The 17,892-nt window shown below is 38.0% G+C and overlaps 1 protein-coding gene across 1 annotated transcript in view; it reads right to left on the minus strand.

Moving 5' to 3' along the window:
- Positions 1-210: 210 nt before the first annotated feature.
- Positions 211-17,892, minus strand: part of DSG4 (desmoglein 4) — a 36,569-nt gene continuing 18,887 nt past the window's right edge. The window contains exons 9-16 of the mRNA XM_008692875.2: positions 15,688-15,959; positions 14,222-14,361; positions 11,873-12,100; positions 9,263-9,568; positions 6,689-6,828; positions 6,480-6,543; positions 5,015-5,223; positions 211-2,516 (exon numbers count right to left, since the gene is read on the minus strand). Coding sequence (XP_008691097.2) covers positions 1,749-2,516; positions 5,015-5,223; positions 6,480-6,543; positions 6,689-6,828; positions 9,263-9,568; positions 11,873-12,100; positions 14,222-14,361; positions 15,688-15,959 — 2,127 coding nt within the window. The 3' untranslated portion in view covers positions 211-1,748. The remainder of the gene's footprint in view (positions 2,517-5,014; positions 5,224-6,479; positions 6,544-6,688; positions 6,829-9,262; positions 9,569-11,872; positions 12,101-14,221; positions 14,362-15,687; positions 15,960-17,892) is intronic.

Consider the following 17,892-nt stretch of genomic DNA (forward strand, 5'->3'; position numbering starts at 1 on the left):
GGTAATACATGTAATTTGGAAAAGATGAGAAAACATGTAAATAACCTTCTGGCATTATACTCTTTTTAGCCATTCTGTATTTAAACTTCACAGAGCCTATTGTCTTTTTTTAAGAGAGACTTTTTTTTTTTTCCAATTAGGAAATAGCAAAGATCATGCAATAGGCCAAACTTGATCCTCTCCATGTCTGATGAAGTTATAGTATGAAAACCTGGGCCAGAGTACCCGAGCAATGGCTTCAGCATTCTGTACCACAACTAGCAGGTTGTGGTCATTTTACCTCTTCGGTTCTAGATTCCTCTTCTGTAAAATGAGAGAATTGGGCAAGAGATTATGTGAGATGCTCCAAATTCTATAGTAGTTTTATTTATAAAGGAACAAATTAAGCAAGAAGCACTACAGTTATTTCCTTCCGAAAGGAACAAGCCCTGAAAATAAGTTTATTTCATTTACATTATTTTATGAGTCACATTATAGTTACTACTATATAGTTTACATATTTTACAGAATTAAAATGGTCTTGCTAGAACTTCTTTTTCTCAAGCCCGCTTCATACCTACTAAAAGGGAGTCATCTGTGCATGTGTTTCCATTTCATTCATTCAACATAAGTAGCAGTATTAAAAAGAGAAACACAACTTGGTAATGGACTTAAATAGTTTGTTAATTGTTCTTGGTAGGAACTCAAAGCTGTATCCCCGGAGTTTTAAGTCTAGAAATGAGTTCGAAGTTCTAGGAAGACAGAAGTCATGTTTGTCTTCTTCATCTATTTATTCGCAGAGACAGGACCGGCACTCAATACAAGGTAGCTTCTAAGTAAATATTGTTGAGTACATGCATAACTACAGAGGTGACTTGGAGAATATCTGATCGCCAGATCAAAGCTCTATGACTCGGGTCAACAAAACGGAGTAAACCATATTTCATATGGTTTTCTGACATAATTAGCAAGAATAGAAAAAACAGTCTCTGTAAGAAGGAAATACTCTAATGCTTTCCCTAAGGACTGTTTGTACTCTAGTGTTGTCATAATTCTTTTTACTATTCTAAATTAATTTACAGTTACTGATATGAATCAATAAAGTGCGATAAAAATTCATCCACATTGATTTATGTATACAAGCATATCTATACATATGTAATTCTATTCAGCGAACCATTTTCAGTGATGCACTCAGCTGGCAAACTCGTTCCCTGTATTATATTAATCATGCCCTAAATATTGCATATCTTGAGAAACTGAAAAGACAAATGATTTCAGATCGCTAATGATAGATGCTCTATTTTCCTTTTCAATCTCCATTCAGAAGTGTACACTTCATTCACTTTTTCAATTAAACATTTTTAATAGAAATATTTCTCAAAAGATAAATATGACTGGTAAATGCAGGCAAGACTTCTTTTGCAGCCCCCAAGAACAAGGGCATCTTGGCTTACATGACCAGTCCCACAGGCCTGAAGACCTCTAAGATTCGCCTTATTTATTAGACAGTATCAAAGGATAGAACACATTTTCTTTAAGTTTTTGGCACATTATTTAAAACCAGAAAGAATTATAAAAGGCTTATCTAAAGTGCTTAGCCATATTCACCCCCCAAAAGAGATACTCAAAGAGTGGCATTGATCTTAGGATATTTGAATATTTGTTGGCTGTTAAAAATGTTAAATATAGTACATTATACACCTTTGATGGATATGTTGGTGATTACAAGGTGCAAGGCCTCCCTATGGAATACTGACCCAAAGCACTTACTGTTGGGAGTAATGTATGTTACTATACCGTGTTACTCTGTGTCGAGATGTCACTGGGGATGTGGAACTAGCGGTTTGGCTTATGTGAACGTTGGGACTCACCATTTGTGTTACTTGAATTTCAGGCCCTACCAAAATACCGCCACTCATTACAGGTCCCATACAGCCCTCAGTCATGCTATCACTGCTCACGTCAGGCATACCAGGGCTAGACAGCACTCTCTCAGCATAGATTACATTGTGTGTGTTGGCTAACTCAGCAGGTACACAGATATTCCCTTGAACATCATAGACAGGTGCCATTACTGTTTCGGTCACTACCACATTGGGTGCGAGCTGAGGATCGAAAACAATTGTAGTGGGTTGCATACGTTGGTCAGCTGTTGTGTAAGTCTCGGTCACTACAATATCCCCATGGATCATGGGTTCAGGTATTGCCATTTCTGCCTGGAATTCAGCTTCTGAGAGAGTCATTCCTGAAGAGTCACTAACAAAATAATTAGGCCCCAGCAAAGGCAGGTCAGTACTGATAGGTATACAGGCCTGCTGTGAAGGAAATGGCTCAATTTCTGTGTCTAAGCAGATTTCAGCCAGAGTCCTGAATTTTGGATCTAAAGTTTCCATGCAGCTTTCATCTAAATCATCCACAATCCAACTGCAGCAACCAATGGAGCCAACGGGAGACCCTACTCCCTCGTGGTCATAAATGAGCAAGCAGTCATTTGCTGGCCGACCTTCATCTTCGTCTGCATAAGCATATGCTTTCTAAAATTAGAAGAAAAGCAGGAAATTAGAAGTTTCTTTTCCCTTAAAATAACCAAAGAATAACAAGACGTTGGCCTTAGAGGTGTCTGATCTGAGGAGATTTTAATGGAATGAATTGAAAAAAAACACTGATGATTTTTTGCTAAAATACTAAGTGGAATTTTTAAAGGCGATCCGTCTGCACTGATGGTGCATAGAATTCAAATAAATGTGAACTTATTTGAAAGCTAACAAATAATAATTTCTACATTTTATTCAGATTTTGACAATTCGGATTTGTCAAAAACAAGGTTTTAGTTTTTTGGATTTACAGTCTTTTGTTTCTGAGGTGGTCTAAAATAACAGAATATATTTAGTTATCTTCAACATGTTATTTACTTAAGGAGAGATAGTTGATCAACTTGGAATAAAAGCATAGGTAAAGATGTCAATATCTTTAAGCTTCAGAGACTTATGTCCAAATGTTCAGTGATTTTATGTGACCTAAGTGTAGAGAGCCAAGATGTGTTTGGAGTTAGGTTAACAGGAATAAGGCACTAAGAGGTTACCTACTGTGATTTTCAAATTATTTTTAATTACAGCCCCTTTAAATGAAATCCTAGGTAGGAGCCCTCTAAGTAGAACAGATGAAAGAGAACTTCTCTGTTCGAAGGGGGTGGGGTGGCTGCCAGTTCTTTCCCCACTTTCCCTCAACTGCTATGGTCCTTGTTGGGTTCCACGAAATCCCGTGGGGCCTGATATGATATTACTGCCTCTCTATTTTGTAAAAAAGGTACCCGAAGGCCCAGGAGAGTGAATGGCATGCCCAAGACTCAAATCATTGTAGAATGCTACCTCAAGTCCAACTCTCCTGTTTACACTACATCATGCTGCCTACCCTCTGGTCTGTACTAGACTCTAAATTCTACCATTGGAAATAAATGGTTTTAAGTCTTGAAATCAGGTCTTCATGAGTTTGGTATTACCTTAAAACTTTGCTGTTTAATATATTTTTAAAACTTTTATTTATATATTTATTTGAGAGAGAGACAGAGAGTGTGTGCAGGTTGAGGGGGAGGGGCAGGGGAGAGGGAGAGGCAGACTCCCCGCTGAACAGGGAGCCTGACATGGGACTCAATCGCAGCACGCTGGGATCATGACCTGAGCTGAAGGTGGACACTTAACTGACTGAGCCACTCGGGTGCCCTGCTGTTTGATATTTTGAAGTGACGCCTCTGTAAAAGGATAATCCCCTCTTGCCTGGGGCACAGGTTGGCTGTAGGGGTGGAGGGTGATGGTATAAAACATGGCAGGAAGGAAGCACTTCACCATTCTACAGGTTTCACCTAGTGAAGGGAGAGGCTGCGTGTCACCACCTCTGAAATCTAGTGCCATTTTTTTAAGTGTAGAGTTGAAATGTTTGGGGAAGGATGACCTCAGTGCTCACAGAGAAAGGAGAACACGTTTTGATTTTATTTGACATATCAGAATGCCCAGTGCAATTTTGACATTAATGGTGAAGCTCTTTTAATATTAGTGTGACTTTTATGAATGCTTCGTTAAATATAATTTCTATGACATTTCTATGATACGTATATAATTTGTGCCCATTTATGGAGCGTACTTAGTGATATCAATCACTCATTTAAATAGTCGATATTATTCATGCATAGTCTGTGATAGTATGTGTAACCACCAATTTTAAGAAAGAGCTTAGAATTGCAGTATCCTTAGCACTTTTTTGTTAAGAGCAGTGGTGAAACTCATGTAATTACCATATACAGAGTAAAACAGGCCAGTTGAAATATGAGATGAAATGGATTGCTAATTAAATGAAATAAACATACTAAATGGGGATTCACAAGGGGATTTATTTACCCCTGTGCTACTCTTGGATTGGTTAGGCCAATCCAATGCCTATGGAGCTTTCTTCTTTGGAATGCTCCTAGACCCATGATCCCTTCTCTTAGTGAGGGACAAGTATCCTTGGTGATGGGGCACTGGATACAGAATAGGAGACAGGGGTTCTAGGCCCTGATCTATCACCAAGTCATGGTGATGCTGTGTTCCTGAGTTACCATTCTCTTCCGTCCCCAGTCCTAGCTTTTATTTTTTTCTCCTTTGTGTTGGAGGTACCTGCAGAGCAGGAAGGACACCATAAAGACAGGACATGGGTACATTTTTTTTCTCTTGATCAGGATCCTCCTGTTTGGTGCTGCTACGGGAAACAAAGTGGGAAAACCAGAAGGAGATGGAAGACAGAAAAATGGGAAAAGGGAAGTAGGGAATGATGAGAGACGCTAGCCTTTTCCACGATAGTAAGATGGATGTGTGTCAATTGAATATGAAATGCTTTTGACGAATTGGCTTTCTGTATTTTAAGGAGAAATGAAATAATTTTTTTTTCAAGATTGAGGTAGAATTGAGAATAACTGAATAGATTTCAGAAGAACCTACTGCCATTGTTGTTATCATTCAGTCTCAAGACTATTTTGGATAACCGTGTGCAGGGGGATTACCTCCGAGAAATAGCTGTCCAAGAAAGCCATGTTCAGGCCCATGTCTGCATATTCCCACTGGGTTCCTATAGTGGAACTCCTCCTCCGCCGAGCTCCTGCTGAATCTCCGGCGGCCAGGCCAGCGGCTGTCCCCAGACCTGTGTTGAGTTCCACTCCTGACACACCCCCTTCCACCGTTCCTCCACCCGCGTAGGTGTTCGTGTAGATTTCTGAAAGGAGAGCGTGTTCAGGTGACAGTGCTTGAGTGGTCTGCTGTGTTCATCCATGTGAAGCACTGCCAGCCCCTGTCTGCTGTGTTACACAGCACACCTACCCACACACGTAGGTCCTGGAAAGCAAGGCAAGCAGCCTTCCGAGTTCTACCCAGTCTCAGGCTTGCTAATAAAATAAAAGTAAATGGTACAGAGGGAGCCAGCTTTCAGACTTTGGTCTCACATTTGCACAAGCTTCTCCCCTAGACTCACAGGTGGAGAGCTAGCCAAGAGGAGCAGGACCTCTGCCTCTGCCCTGGTCCCTCTAATCGCTGCCTCTGGCAAGCTGCCCCGGCCTGTCAGAGAGGGCTTGCACCCCACCCAGGAACCCTCCAGAGCAAGGCCAGCAGAAACGGAAACAGTCCTCATTCACCCCAGCGCTGGCGGGAGAGCTAGCTTTCATAGGTGTCTTCGGCCACCTTAGGGTTCCGGTATCCAGAGTCTGGTTTGGGATACTCAGGAACCACCACTGAGAAATCTCACATCTGCTCTAGAATTGGGTAACCTCTCAACTTTGTTCAGTCATTGCCCACTAGCTGGGTATTTTACAGTATTCCTAGGTGTACATGGAACTGGTAAATTAGGAGAATATAAGACTGGTGAGGCAAAGGCATGTGTATATTAAAAGAGCATATTAGCTACTTTTTCTTTTCTTATTTTTTTTGAACAGCTTGTATTACAAATAATGGCTATAATAGCTCTCTGTACAAGGCACTGTTCTAATGTATATTTTGTGATAATATATGTACACATTTTGTGTGTATATGTATGTGTGTATATTTTGTGATATGTATTCACATACCACACACATACATATATAATATATATCATATAGTATATAATACATACATTATGTATCATACATTATATGTGTATATGTCACTCTTTACAGTGACACTTTGAAGTAGGTATTATCATAAACCCAATTTCAAAGATAAGGAAATTGAGGCCCAGAGAGATTAAGTGCTGGCCCAAGGACATAGCTGGGAATCAAACTCAAACATTCTGGTTCTAGAGTTTACCTTTTTAACTGCTATGCCATGCTACACTGCCCGTAGCTAACTTCAAACATGTAACGTTCCCTCTCATTATACCATCATCCAAAGAGATTGGCAGACATACTGTTTTCTTTAAAATTACTTGTACATGAAATTTATCTGGTTGAATTATTTTGCAAATTTTAAAAAGAAAAACAGATTTTGGTGTCCACTGACCAGAAGAATCTATACGATCCTGGGTATTAGAGGCTGTCATGGGTACACCTATATTTGACACATCCTGAAAAGAAAGAAAAATATTTTTTAAATGCATGCTCTATGTTTAACATATAAAAATGGACATATTTTTATTTTTTGTGTCTTGTATAGTTGTCAAGACATGCTCAACTCCATTAAACCCCACCCTTCTCTGGAACATGACTCACCCTGTCTTCGGGATGGGCCCCTTCTATCCTCCAAGACTGCATCACTCCTTCTCCCCCCTCTGGCACAGGAGCAAACCTCGTCCCCAGGCCTTCGGGCTGTCTTCCTTTGCAGCAGCACATGAGCAGCAAGAGCGGTGACACTACCCAGGAAGTGGACAGAGAATTAGCGCATATTGCCCAATTTAGGGAGTCACTCAGTGCCTCCTTTTTCAAAAAATGTGGTATTATATTTAGAACCAAAGGGATAAATGCAAATGTAAGCAAGCATCAGTTTTCCCTAAAGGACTGAATATACATATCCATGTTTATAAACACCAAACCACCAAATCACAAATTTGGGATCACGTAATCAGGGTTCTTTAGTGATAGATTAGGAAAGTAAGGTCCTTTCTTCCCCCTACTCTAGGACTCCCAACTGGTTGCTGGGAGATCCAGGATTCAAATCCAATTTTCTGACTCCTAGTCCTCCATGTACACACATATAATTATCTGTGTATGTATGTATATTTGCTAGCCTATACACACATATGAATAAACATGTTCTTACCTCCAAGAGCATGTGTATATGTGCAGGTACGTGGATATGTATATAAGTACACATAGACTCTCTCTGTGGATATGTATATATATTTGCATATCCATATAAAAACCAATATCTACAAACCCATGTACCCAAACATAATGTATATATGTGTAAGTTAAATACATAATCAATATATGCAATCAAAAGGATTGAATACAAATTTCAGTATAGGACCTAGAAATAGGTCTCTTCTTCAACCCTTATATTTACACTTAGAATTAATCAAATATCACCCACTAAATTTAATCGAACTATTTACTTTTATTATTTTAAGATTTTTATTTACAAACTATAATGAAAAATTTACCTCAATTCTACACTTTAATCCATAAATATCGACATTTCTTAAGTTTTCTAAGATTCTAGAATACATTCAGTTTAGTTCTTTGGGTCCACTGCAGTTGTTTTTATACTTTTCCATGCATTCCACTGAATTAATTAGAGGTACAGGAGAAAGTATCCAAGCTGCTTTTATCAGGGCTTTTATTAATTTCGTTGAAATAGTTAATCTCACTGGGAGCAAACATCAAAAGTCTTAAATGAAGGTCTTTGAGAAGGTGTTTTGGGCGGGGACCCCTCCTCTCACCAGCACACTGCTTCTCCCCCACCAGAACACAGCCTGGGCTTCTCCATTGAGAACAAATCACTTTGTCCAAAACGTTATGCCCCTTCTACAATTGACTTCACAACTCTTAGGCTTTCTCGGCCTGGTTAAGGAAGAGTCATGAAATTTTGAGTGCTAGTCCTCTGGGAATGCAGCTGATTCTGGGTTTTTATCCCTGAACTGCACATTAGCTTCAGCAAAGGACTTACACATGCCACAACTGGGGTCTCATCTTGAGTACTCCTGCTTGAACAGGATTAACCTTAAAGATCTCCAGTGATTCTGTTGTGCAGCTGGGACTGGCTTAAAGGCAAGCTGACACCTCGACTCATTTGCTATTGTCCGGTTCTGGGAAAATATCTCTAATACCATTATGATAATCACTCATGATCTTGGTATAATCTTGAAAGTTCGTATTAGTATAAGAGAGTCTGCCCAAAAGTCATTAGTTATTTTTTCACGCCTCAAAATGATAATGTTTCCATGTGTACTTCTCCATTGAAACATATTCATATTATAGTTTGAAGGATTTAGTCAGCTTTAATTTTAGAATCCAGTTTTTGATTTCCATAAAATCTAAAGTATTACAGGAGCAGCCTAAATGTATTGCTCCTCTGAGGAGCACATGTTTTAAAAAATGGTAGAGGCAGAGGAGGACCCTTTTGCAGTGTTTGCTTAGGGACCTCACCATTCCTATGACCATGGTCTTAGTTGTAGACACTCCTATCAAGAGTCCAGAGGCTCATTTTCTCTTCCAGGCTCTTCTCCCTGCTTCCTGTTATTCCAGCGTGAACATGTCACCTGATCTTTCACATCTTCACTGATTTCTCACTGCCTGTGGACCGAAGCCCAGAATGTTTGGCTTATCACGAATATTCCTGTGTGATGGTTCCCAGCCTACCTTTTAGGCTGTCCATTTCCTGAGTGTTTAGTGCCTTTCCATCCCTCTCCTTGTTTATGTTTGTGTTGTTCCTTTCATATTTACCCAGATACCACCCTCTTTCTAAGAAAATCTTTAGCTTATAGGGCCTCGGTCAAAGGCACTTTCTCCATAAAGACTCCCAACCTTTCCCACTTGCAGTTGAATTGCTTCTACCTCTCTTAAAGCACTTCGCTGAAATTTTCATGATGGGATTTACTCTATGTTTTGCTGTATTATACTTAGAAATTTGCTTGGCTTTTCATCTCTATGACCCTCACTAATTCTAGTTATCATTACTGAACAAGTATATGCCCTTCTTAGTTCCACTGTTTTTTTCCAAATTCCCATGAGAATTGCTGTAGATACCAAAAGGACATGGCCAAATGAATCTACCCACCCCAGTGAGCCTGCTTACATTCTTATTTTGAAGAACTCCTGAAAAAGGGGCTTTGATCCAGTACTTACAAAGTAGTAGGAGTAGTCCCATGGCGATCATGCCAATCCCTGTCGGTCCGAGACCAACATTTGAACCCCCAGCTTGTTCATCAGTGACAGTTCCATATATGTCACTGGTAGCTGAGCTGCCGTCCTCTACGTTGATGCCCGTGGTACTAGAATACAAGCACATGTGGTTGTTGTCACATTCGCAGGCCTCTAACGCCACAATCTGTGGCAATTCGCATGCTCGGTTATAGCTGTCCTTCACTATGATTGGGATTTGGTAAACTATAGGATTTAAAAGCTGCTCAGCCGTCAGGATTGCAGAGGTAGCTGAAATGGAAGAGAGGAAAGAGAAAATAAATTGAAATTCCTTGGGTAACCCTTCTTAATACCCAAGATTTACCTAGGGCCTGATTTTTTTCATGTTCCCTTAGTCATACGGCCCCCTATACTTATTTTTAAAAAATATTTATAATGAATTGTTTAATACTTCTTTCTAAGGAATTGTTATTTCTCTGAAGCATGCTGGGACCCTGTTGCTTATTTTCCAGAGTAACAATATTTGGCATATTATATGCATGCAGTAAATATTTGTCCAATGAATGAAGAATATCAAGCAGAAAGGAAATATTAGAAGTCTTCTATTTAGGATTACAGTTTGCAAATACCCTCCTTAAGACTGTTGTTTATCTCTTATTCAAAGTTGCTGTTGTTTCATTTAAATTTAAATGATTCCAGTAACTATTATTTTCCTAATTCTTTGTGCTACTATTGCTTATCGATTTGCATGGAAACTTTGCTTAAAACATAGGTTGAAATTTATTTATTAACCCAAGGAGGGCTTAGAGATGATTAAATTTACACCTAAATCATGAATGTTAATTGATTAATCCATAACATGCAATAATTGTGAATATTATGTTTTATTAATTTCATTTAGCTGCATGATAAACCAGCTATGTCTGCTGAAATATGATCCGTGCACAAGGCTAGAGTTAAATAACATGCAATGCCATAGCACATTAGGTGAAAGCTTATTCTGTTCTTTAACACCAACATCGAAATAGGACTCTAGAAAAATTGTCTCCAATGCAATTATATTTTTTATTGGCAAATCTATAATGTAATTTGAATACCTTTACGAACCTCCACATTGAACCTTTTTTTTTTTTTTAATGTTTTTACTCATAGTACCTAGGATCTTAATGAGGAAAATGTGGTTAGCAGTTGTTATTTAAGAATGGCATATTATTGGGCTTTATAGGAAGGGTGAATTCAAAGTTGTCTTAATTATGATATGGTTATAGTTATATGGTTATATGGTTATAATATGTACTACTGTTTGCCTGTTTTAATGTGCTTAACTTTTTAAAATATTAAAATGGTTTTGTGGAAAAAAGCTAAAAAGTTTTATTATGAAAACAATTTCCTCTTTTGACTAAGTCCTTAAGGGTGGCATTTTTTTCTGGCATTGTTTTAGGGTTTCTCCATCCTATGAATGGAGAAACTTAGTGGCTTCAGAAAGGTGGGAAATATTTCCTCTCTGGGCTCTGAGGTCTGACCCCCATCCCATCACTCCCTAAAAATCTTTTATTGTTGCCTCAAATGCATATGAAATTAGAGAGCTATTTTAACCCAAATGAGGTCCTCTTACAGTATTTCAGTTTCTATTATATGTTTAACATCTCCGGGAAGTAGAATCTAAGTATATAAAATGTTATGTTGTCTGAAATTTACTCTCAGTACTTTCAGGCATTCATTTTTACATAGCAACAGTTAGCACAAACACACATACTACTCAGACATCTTTACTGTTTAAATACTTTGGTTTATGTGTTTCTTTGTATCTAAATGCTTCACATAATTCTAATTTTAATGCTGTATATACTACATCTTAATAATATGTACTACTGTTTGACTAACTTGTCTTCCCATATTGAGCAATTTGGACTTAAATTTTTACCTTTACAAAAAGTCTGAAATTGGGGCACCTGGGTGGCTCAGTCGGTTAAGCATCTGCCTTCAGCTCAGGTCATGATCCCAGGGTTCTGGGTTCAAGTCCCACATCGGGCTCCCTGCTCAGTGGGGAGTCAGCTTCTCCCTCTGCCTCTGCCCCCTGCTCATGCACTTGCTCTCTCTCTCTGTCCCTTTCTCTCAAATAAAAAAAAGTCTGAACTTATCACTCTTTCTAAAAAGAATTTCATTGCTCTTATGTGCACCTGAGTAGAAAATATGTATATGTGTCTATGGGATATGTGAGTTTCAGAAACTTATTTGCCTGAAATAATTTAAAATAGGGAATTGTAACACATGGTGAGTTAGTCAAGGGTTCTGTTTATTTCAAACTGATCAAATATTGGTGTAGCACCCCATATATACAAAATGGTAGATAAACTGATATTTACATACTACTATTCGTAATTGCGGTATTGATAAAACATTTTTACTTTTATAACAGTTTAAAAATTTTCTAAATATCCTAAGTGTGAATATGAAAGATTTTCTCACTTATTATGAATATGGCCAAGAATCACAGAAACAGCGATAGAAAGTATTATTACATGTCTTGCCTAATTATTTAGTCATTGTTTTTGCTTTTGGTCTTAAAGATGAGCAAGTTTGCATTCCACTTACCATTTATTGATCTGATATCCCACGAGTTAGCTGTCCCTGGTGGTTGATCAACAACACAGAAGGTATAGGGAGACCCATAAGAATGATCACCAACGTCTCTTGCAGAGATAAGGATCGATGGAGAGGCAATGCATATGTAATCACTTTCAGCAAAAACAACTGGACAGTAATCATTGACATCAGGAACTTCGATACATATGGTTCCTGTTGCCGTTTTCCCAGAGCCATCTGAAACAGCAGAGCATCATGGGTGTTGGGGTTAATGGTGTGAGGGAGAAAACTCTTTCTTATATTCCACGATGATGCCACAGCATAAAGGAATAGCATGAATGACTCCTTGAGGTGGGGCCTGATGGGTTCCTGCTTATTTCAATGACCCGAAGCCACTTTTGCCTTAGTCACTACCTGCCAGCCATGCTGGCTTCTTTTTAGTTCTTGGAACAAGTTTCTTCCTAACCCAGGACTCTTCTGCATTCTATTCATTCTTTCCAAAATGTTTTTCATCTCAATTTCATTTGGCCAACTCCTACACATCCCACGATGCAAAAGTAAATGTCCTTCAGAGAAGCCTCACAGCTTTCTGTTCCTACCCTGTCCCTGTGAACGAGATTCCCAGTCCAGCTTGTGGCCTTCCATTCACAATGCTTATTGAGTTCTGTGTTTGTAGGAAAATAACCACGATTGAAATGCAATAATTGTCTGTGTATTTTTTCTTTCTGTTTTGCTGTTTATTTTAATGCCATCTCTTAGATGCTATTTCTCATTGAAATGGCACTTCTGAAAACAAACATAAATCTGTTAAATTTTTTTCCTAACCTACTTGACACAACTTTTGGGTTAATATAGTTTATTAGAAAGGGCAGCAGACCAAGAAATAAGAATCTGGGCTTTTAGTTCACTTTTCCATCTGGTTGGCTTGGGCCTGTGCAGATACTCTGCTTAGGTACCTAAACAAGGTACCCTTGTTTTTAGCTTTCTGTTGTACATTTTGATAGTTTTTTTCCTCCCTCTTTATTCACTTGATGACTAATTTTTATTCTAGTTTTTGAAGGTATTCACATATGACCAACATGCAAACATAGGCCCTGATCAACATGGTCAGAATCCATTATAGGAATAGGTTTTCTAGAATACTGATAATAGACTATAATATTTCGATAACAGACCCAGGTGTTAAAAGTTACACTCATAGGATGAAGACCAGAACATATGGACCATAATTACTTGGGTATTATCATGGTTTCTTTTCAAGTCTTATACTTCCCCTTTATCTTTTTCTTTGGCCACTGTAAAGCTCAGATATTGATAATACAGACCTATAGTATCTATCTTCTATTAGGTATATATGTGGAACATCTGTTTTCTCTCTTCTGTCCTGATTATTGACCTTTTTCTGTTTTGTTCTGTAGTAGCTGGTTTCCTAGGCACTGTTCAGAGAATGATTAACTACTGATACATAAATTCCTGTTGCAGTCACCAGGAAGAACGCTTAATAGATTTTCCCACATGAGAAGCAGCTCAGTTAAAAGTTCAATGTATCTGCACTTATGACTTTTAATTTGGCTCTTATACTTGGAATAATCTTGTGATTTAACATCTTACTTTTGACAACATGACCACTTAAGCTGCACTTACACCGGCCTCTCATTGTAGCTGAGTTTTAGTGGTTCTACAATAACCATACTCTTGGGACACCTGGGTGGCTCAGTTGGTTAAGCATCTGACTCTTGGTTTCCGCTCGGGTCATGATCTCAGGGTCCTGATATGGAGCCCCACCTCGGACTCCAAGCTCAGTACGGAGTCTGCTTGTCCCTCTCCCTCTGCCCCCCCCCCGCCGCCCCCCCTCGCTTGCACACGCATGCACAATCTTTCTCTCATAAATAAAAAAAAAAATCTTTTAAAAAACCCTTAAAATAACTATACTCTTTGGGACACTGCCTTTCCCAAAGGTCCTCCCACAAATGAACTTTGTATACGTTTTGTAGCACTCACTTTACATAAACATTCCTAACATACTCTGAAAGTTGGATTAAACATCTCAAGAAATGAGGCCATAAGCAGAAACTGAATTCTACTTTTAGACTTAAACTTTTATGGTTTATGCTGTAAGTCACGTACATTTCTTTTTTGGAAGTAGGTAAAATAAATTATGATTTAAATGTAAATTATGGTTGTGAGTGTACTGAGTTCAGTTCTTAATGTAAGATATTTAGAACTCTCTATAAGTCTTGCAGACAGACACACTAAATGATGTATTTTATTAGAGTCAATCTCATAGCAATATGAGAATTACATTTATATTTAATGGAATAATAATTTTATTAAAATATTGAGAAGAAATTTTCTTACCGTCTATAGCGAGGATCTCTGCTGTGTATATCCCGTTGGTAATATATTTTGAGTTCTTATCAAATTCCCTAGAAAATTGTATCTCACCAGTCCGTGAATCTACTTTTAACCAGCTGCCTGCATCATGTCCTATGATATACCTGTTTTTAAATAATGAAATTCATCATTTGCTCATATGAAAGTTAATAATTTTAAGTCATATACATTGTGTTAAACATAAATATGGTGTTTGTACGCTTTATGGTGATAATTGCCTTGGTTTGTAAAATGTATATATATCAATAAAATTTTAGTGTTGAACTTATTAATACACAGGTTCACAACAGAGTTTTAAAATTTCATGATTCACACTCTTCTAGCTCTTACTATAATCCTTAGTAAAATGTGTGAGTCTCTTTCAGGTTTATTTATTATAGCAGTATCTACTGAGGGAATATCCTTTACTCATTTTTACATGTGATGTACTTTGTTTTTCCTAGATTTTAAGGCATATTAGTTTTAGGGTACCTCGCTGTTGGCCTGTTAGGGGTTGTGGTATTACATCAATATCAATATCATATCATATCATATCATATCATATCATATCATATCATATCATAATATAATGGATTCAAAGTGCTTGACCTTAGTGAAGATCTGGCCTCTGTACCAGGCACAATTTCAAGCATCTAAGGCGTGTATCTGACACATCCTTTTCCTTTATCCCATACTGAGAGACTTCATAATTTTTGTTGTCTGTCAATTTGTCTATTAAGTAATCAGAACTGTTAATATCAAAGTAATTTACATGTCAATAGACTCTTTACTCCTAAAATATTAGGAGGAGGAAAAGAAGAAAGATAAGGAAAGGACACAGAGAATACTTACATGTTTCACTAGAGTCGTTTTCTAGAGTATCTTGTAACATAATGTAATTCATGTATAATCTGTGTACCTAGTGCCTCGAATGCCTATCTTTCTATTTCTCCACTTCTGACTTTCTTTGTACTCATCAGATTTTTGAAACACCTGTGTTTCGGCTTCTTCTATTATCTTTTCTCTTCCTCTTGAGATTAGCCCCCAAGTCATTAGGTAACACAAGTTTTAAGGAAACAAGCAGTGATTCATCTTTTATGATGTCTCATAGTTTACAATAGGCTTAATCAGCCTGGGGCAGGGGTGGTAAAAACTGGCCACATAAGATTAGAGAGACGCAGAGTCTCTTAGGAAGCCCTTTGACCTTTTGTTTCTCCCTGGACACAATTACCTTTTTAACCAGTTGGAAGCCATATTGCCTCTAAAATACTATTAAAATCTTGGAAAAATGTCAGTGCCACAAGAGTGTTCTAAAACAAGCAAATGAACAAGAGAAGCAAAGCAAAACTCAAAAAGGACTTCAACCCACATAGTCTAGCACGTTCTGTGTGAGCTAACACTGGACAGAACCACATTTTATCACTTTGACATGAATGCAGTATTTGTGGTACCTGACATTTGTGGCAGGATTTCCTGTGTCCAAATCTGTAGCCGTGTATGTGCCAAGTGCGTAATTCAATAAGGAATTCCCTCTTATTCCTTCTCGTATACTGAAGGTCATAGAATTTGGTTGAAATGTGGGTCCTTCTTTCACATTAACCACCTGAATTCTCACAGGGATTGAGTGCATTTGGAATCGAGAGGCAACTGAGTGGTGAAATTCAGCTTGGTTTTTCACTCCGATACCAAGATGAATATTAGGCATTTGTTCATAATCCAGCATCTGAAATGATAGAAAGTAAAAAATTCCAAAACAGCAAAAGAACTCTCTTTTGATAGAATAAGTAGCCATGATAAGAAAGCAACACATTGAGAGTGAATTCCAGGAGCTATGTAATTCAAATTTTTAGTGGGTAAAACTTTACTAATCACTGCATCAGATATTTCAGACAGGTTACTCCCTTTATCTCTCGGCATAATCAGGTATGTAGGTCATTTAGGCCTGTGACTTCAGTTAGACTCAAATCCTGGAGTTTTAAACTTCTTACGTAAAAACACTGAAGTCAAAAATCATCTCCTTCCAAATGAGAAACATAAACAATAAACTTACATGAAATAAAAAGGGGTTTGCAACTGGGGAATGAATAAATAGGACCCAGGTTTTCTTTGTAGAATCCACATCTGAGAATCTCTTGAAATCAGCGGAATAAAGGAGCCAATATATGTGATGTATATGAACATGTAATTTAAAAAAAAATGATGCAAACAACTTCTAAAGGAAAATTCATGATTATTAAATGCAGCCCCAAACTATAATTTCATTGTGCTGGGTCTGGTGGACAAGATTTCTTCACAGGGCACATTCAAATAAGTGAATACCTTTCCCAGAGAAAAGCCACCTTTGAAATGGGTTCTTTGGATAAAAGGTGAATGGAACCTTTTGATCCAGAATGATTGATGTGGTGACAGGAAAAGTCACCACCAACAATTCAGCACAGAGCTGACTGTGAATTGCGTACTAAAAAATGGAGTTTTGGTTGGAAGAGAGTTCCCTCTTGTACAGTGAGTGAAAAAGCAGTTGTGAAAAAGGGAGTCCTGGACAAAGTCTGTTTAGAAGTGTTCTGGAAGCTAATGTAAGCATCCCTTGCATCACATTTACCAACAACAGAAGTCAAGATAACAGTGCCATCAGCAAGACCGTGAGGTAAATCTCTGCTTCTCAAGGAAATTCTATGGCATCATAAATATTTTCTCAGTATATTTTAGTTAATTTCTTCAGAAGAGCTAATAAGATGGAAGTAGTCACAGGAATTCAATTGCGACCTTATTTGGGGCCACCTCCACATGATTTTCTTAGATTTCAGCTCAAACCCTTCAGGTTTGGGATTTTGATTCTTTTGTACATCTGTTCTCCTCCCTGATCCACACGATGCCTCGCACAGAGGCGACTATGAATGTTGTACTCAAAGATAGAATTTCGATTGGAAGAAACCACTCTTCTATAACTCAGTTTTCATTTTCTAGAATTCCATGCTGTTCTTAAATAAATGAAAGATCTGAGATCCTCTCTTCTGGTAGAGAAATCTCTTGGGGCTCTTTTGTGCATACACACGAATGTGGTTTTTGTTTGTCAGAAGAGTTCTTTCCCTTTTGAATAGATGTGGTGAAAAATATATTAATATGTATATAACATTGTGCCAATTATAGACATTCACAGAATATAGTGACAGGAAATTGGTTGGGGCTAATCTTCCCTCCAAGAGGGAAGATAAAAAGCAGAGGAAAGGCACAGAGCCTGTCTTACATCCTTTGCAAGTGGGACCTTTTATCAAGAGTTTTGTGCTTGTGTGCAGAGGTCAGGATTGGGTGAAGAGCAGTGAAAACAACCACGAGAACAGTTACCTGTTACAACAATCTAAGTCAATGATGAAGATGGTAAGAAGATGGGTAAGAATTATATGACATGTCTAGATCTTGGTTGTTAACTGAGATGCAAGGTTGAACAAATTCTGATCGCTGGCAACAAACTTGACTAAATATTCAGAATATGATAGGATGGTAGGTGATTTCTCGTCTCTTCCTTATCTATGTTAATTTAGCAATGGCTTCTATTCTTGTTCCCTCATTTCCATTTTTACTGCTGTTGCCTTAGATCAGGTAGCACCTCAGGACTTGATTAATATATAATTAGTTTCTTAACTTTAATCTTTCCGGAG

Source organism: Ursus maritimus, unplaced genomic scaffold (assembly GCF_017311325.1).
Source record: "Ursus maritimus isolate PB19 unplaced genomic scaffold, ASM1731132v1 scaffold_18, whole genome shotgun sequence".
NCBI lineage: Eukaryota > Metazoa > Chordata > Mammalia > Carnivora > Ursidae > Ursus > Ursus maritimus.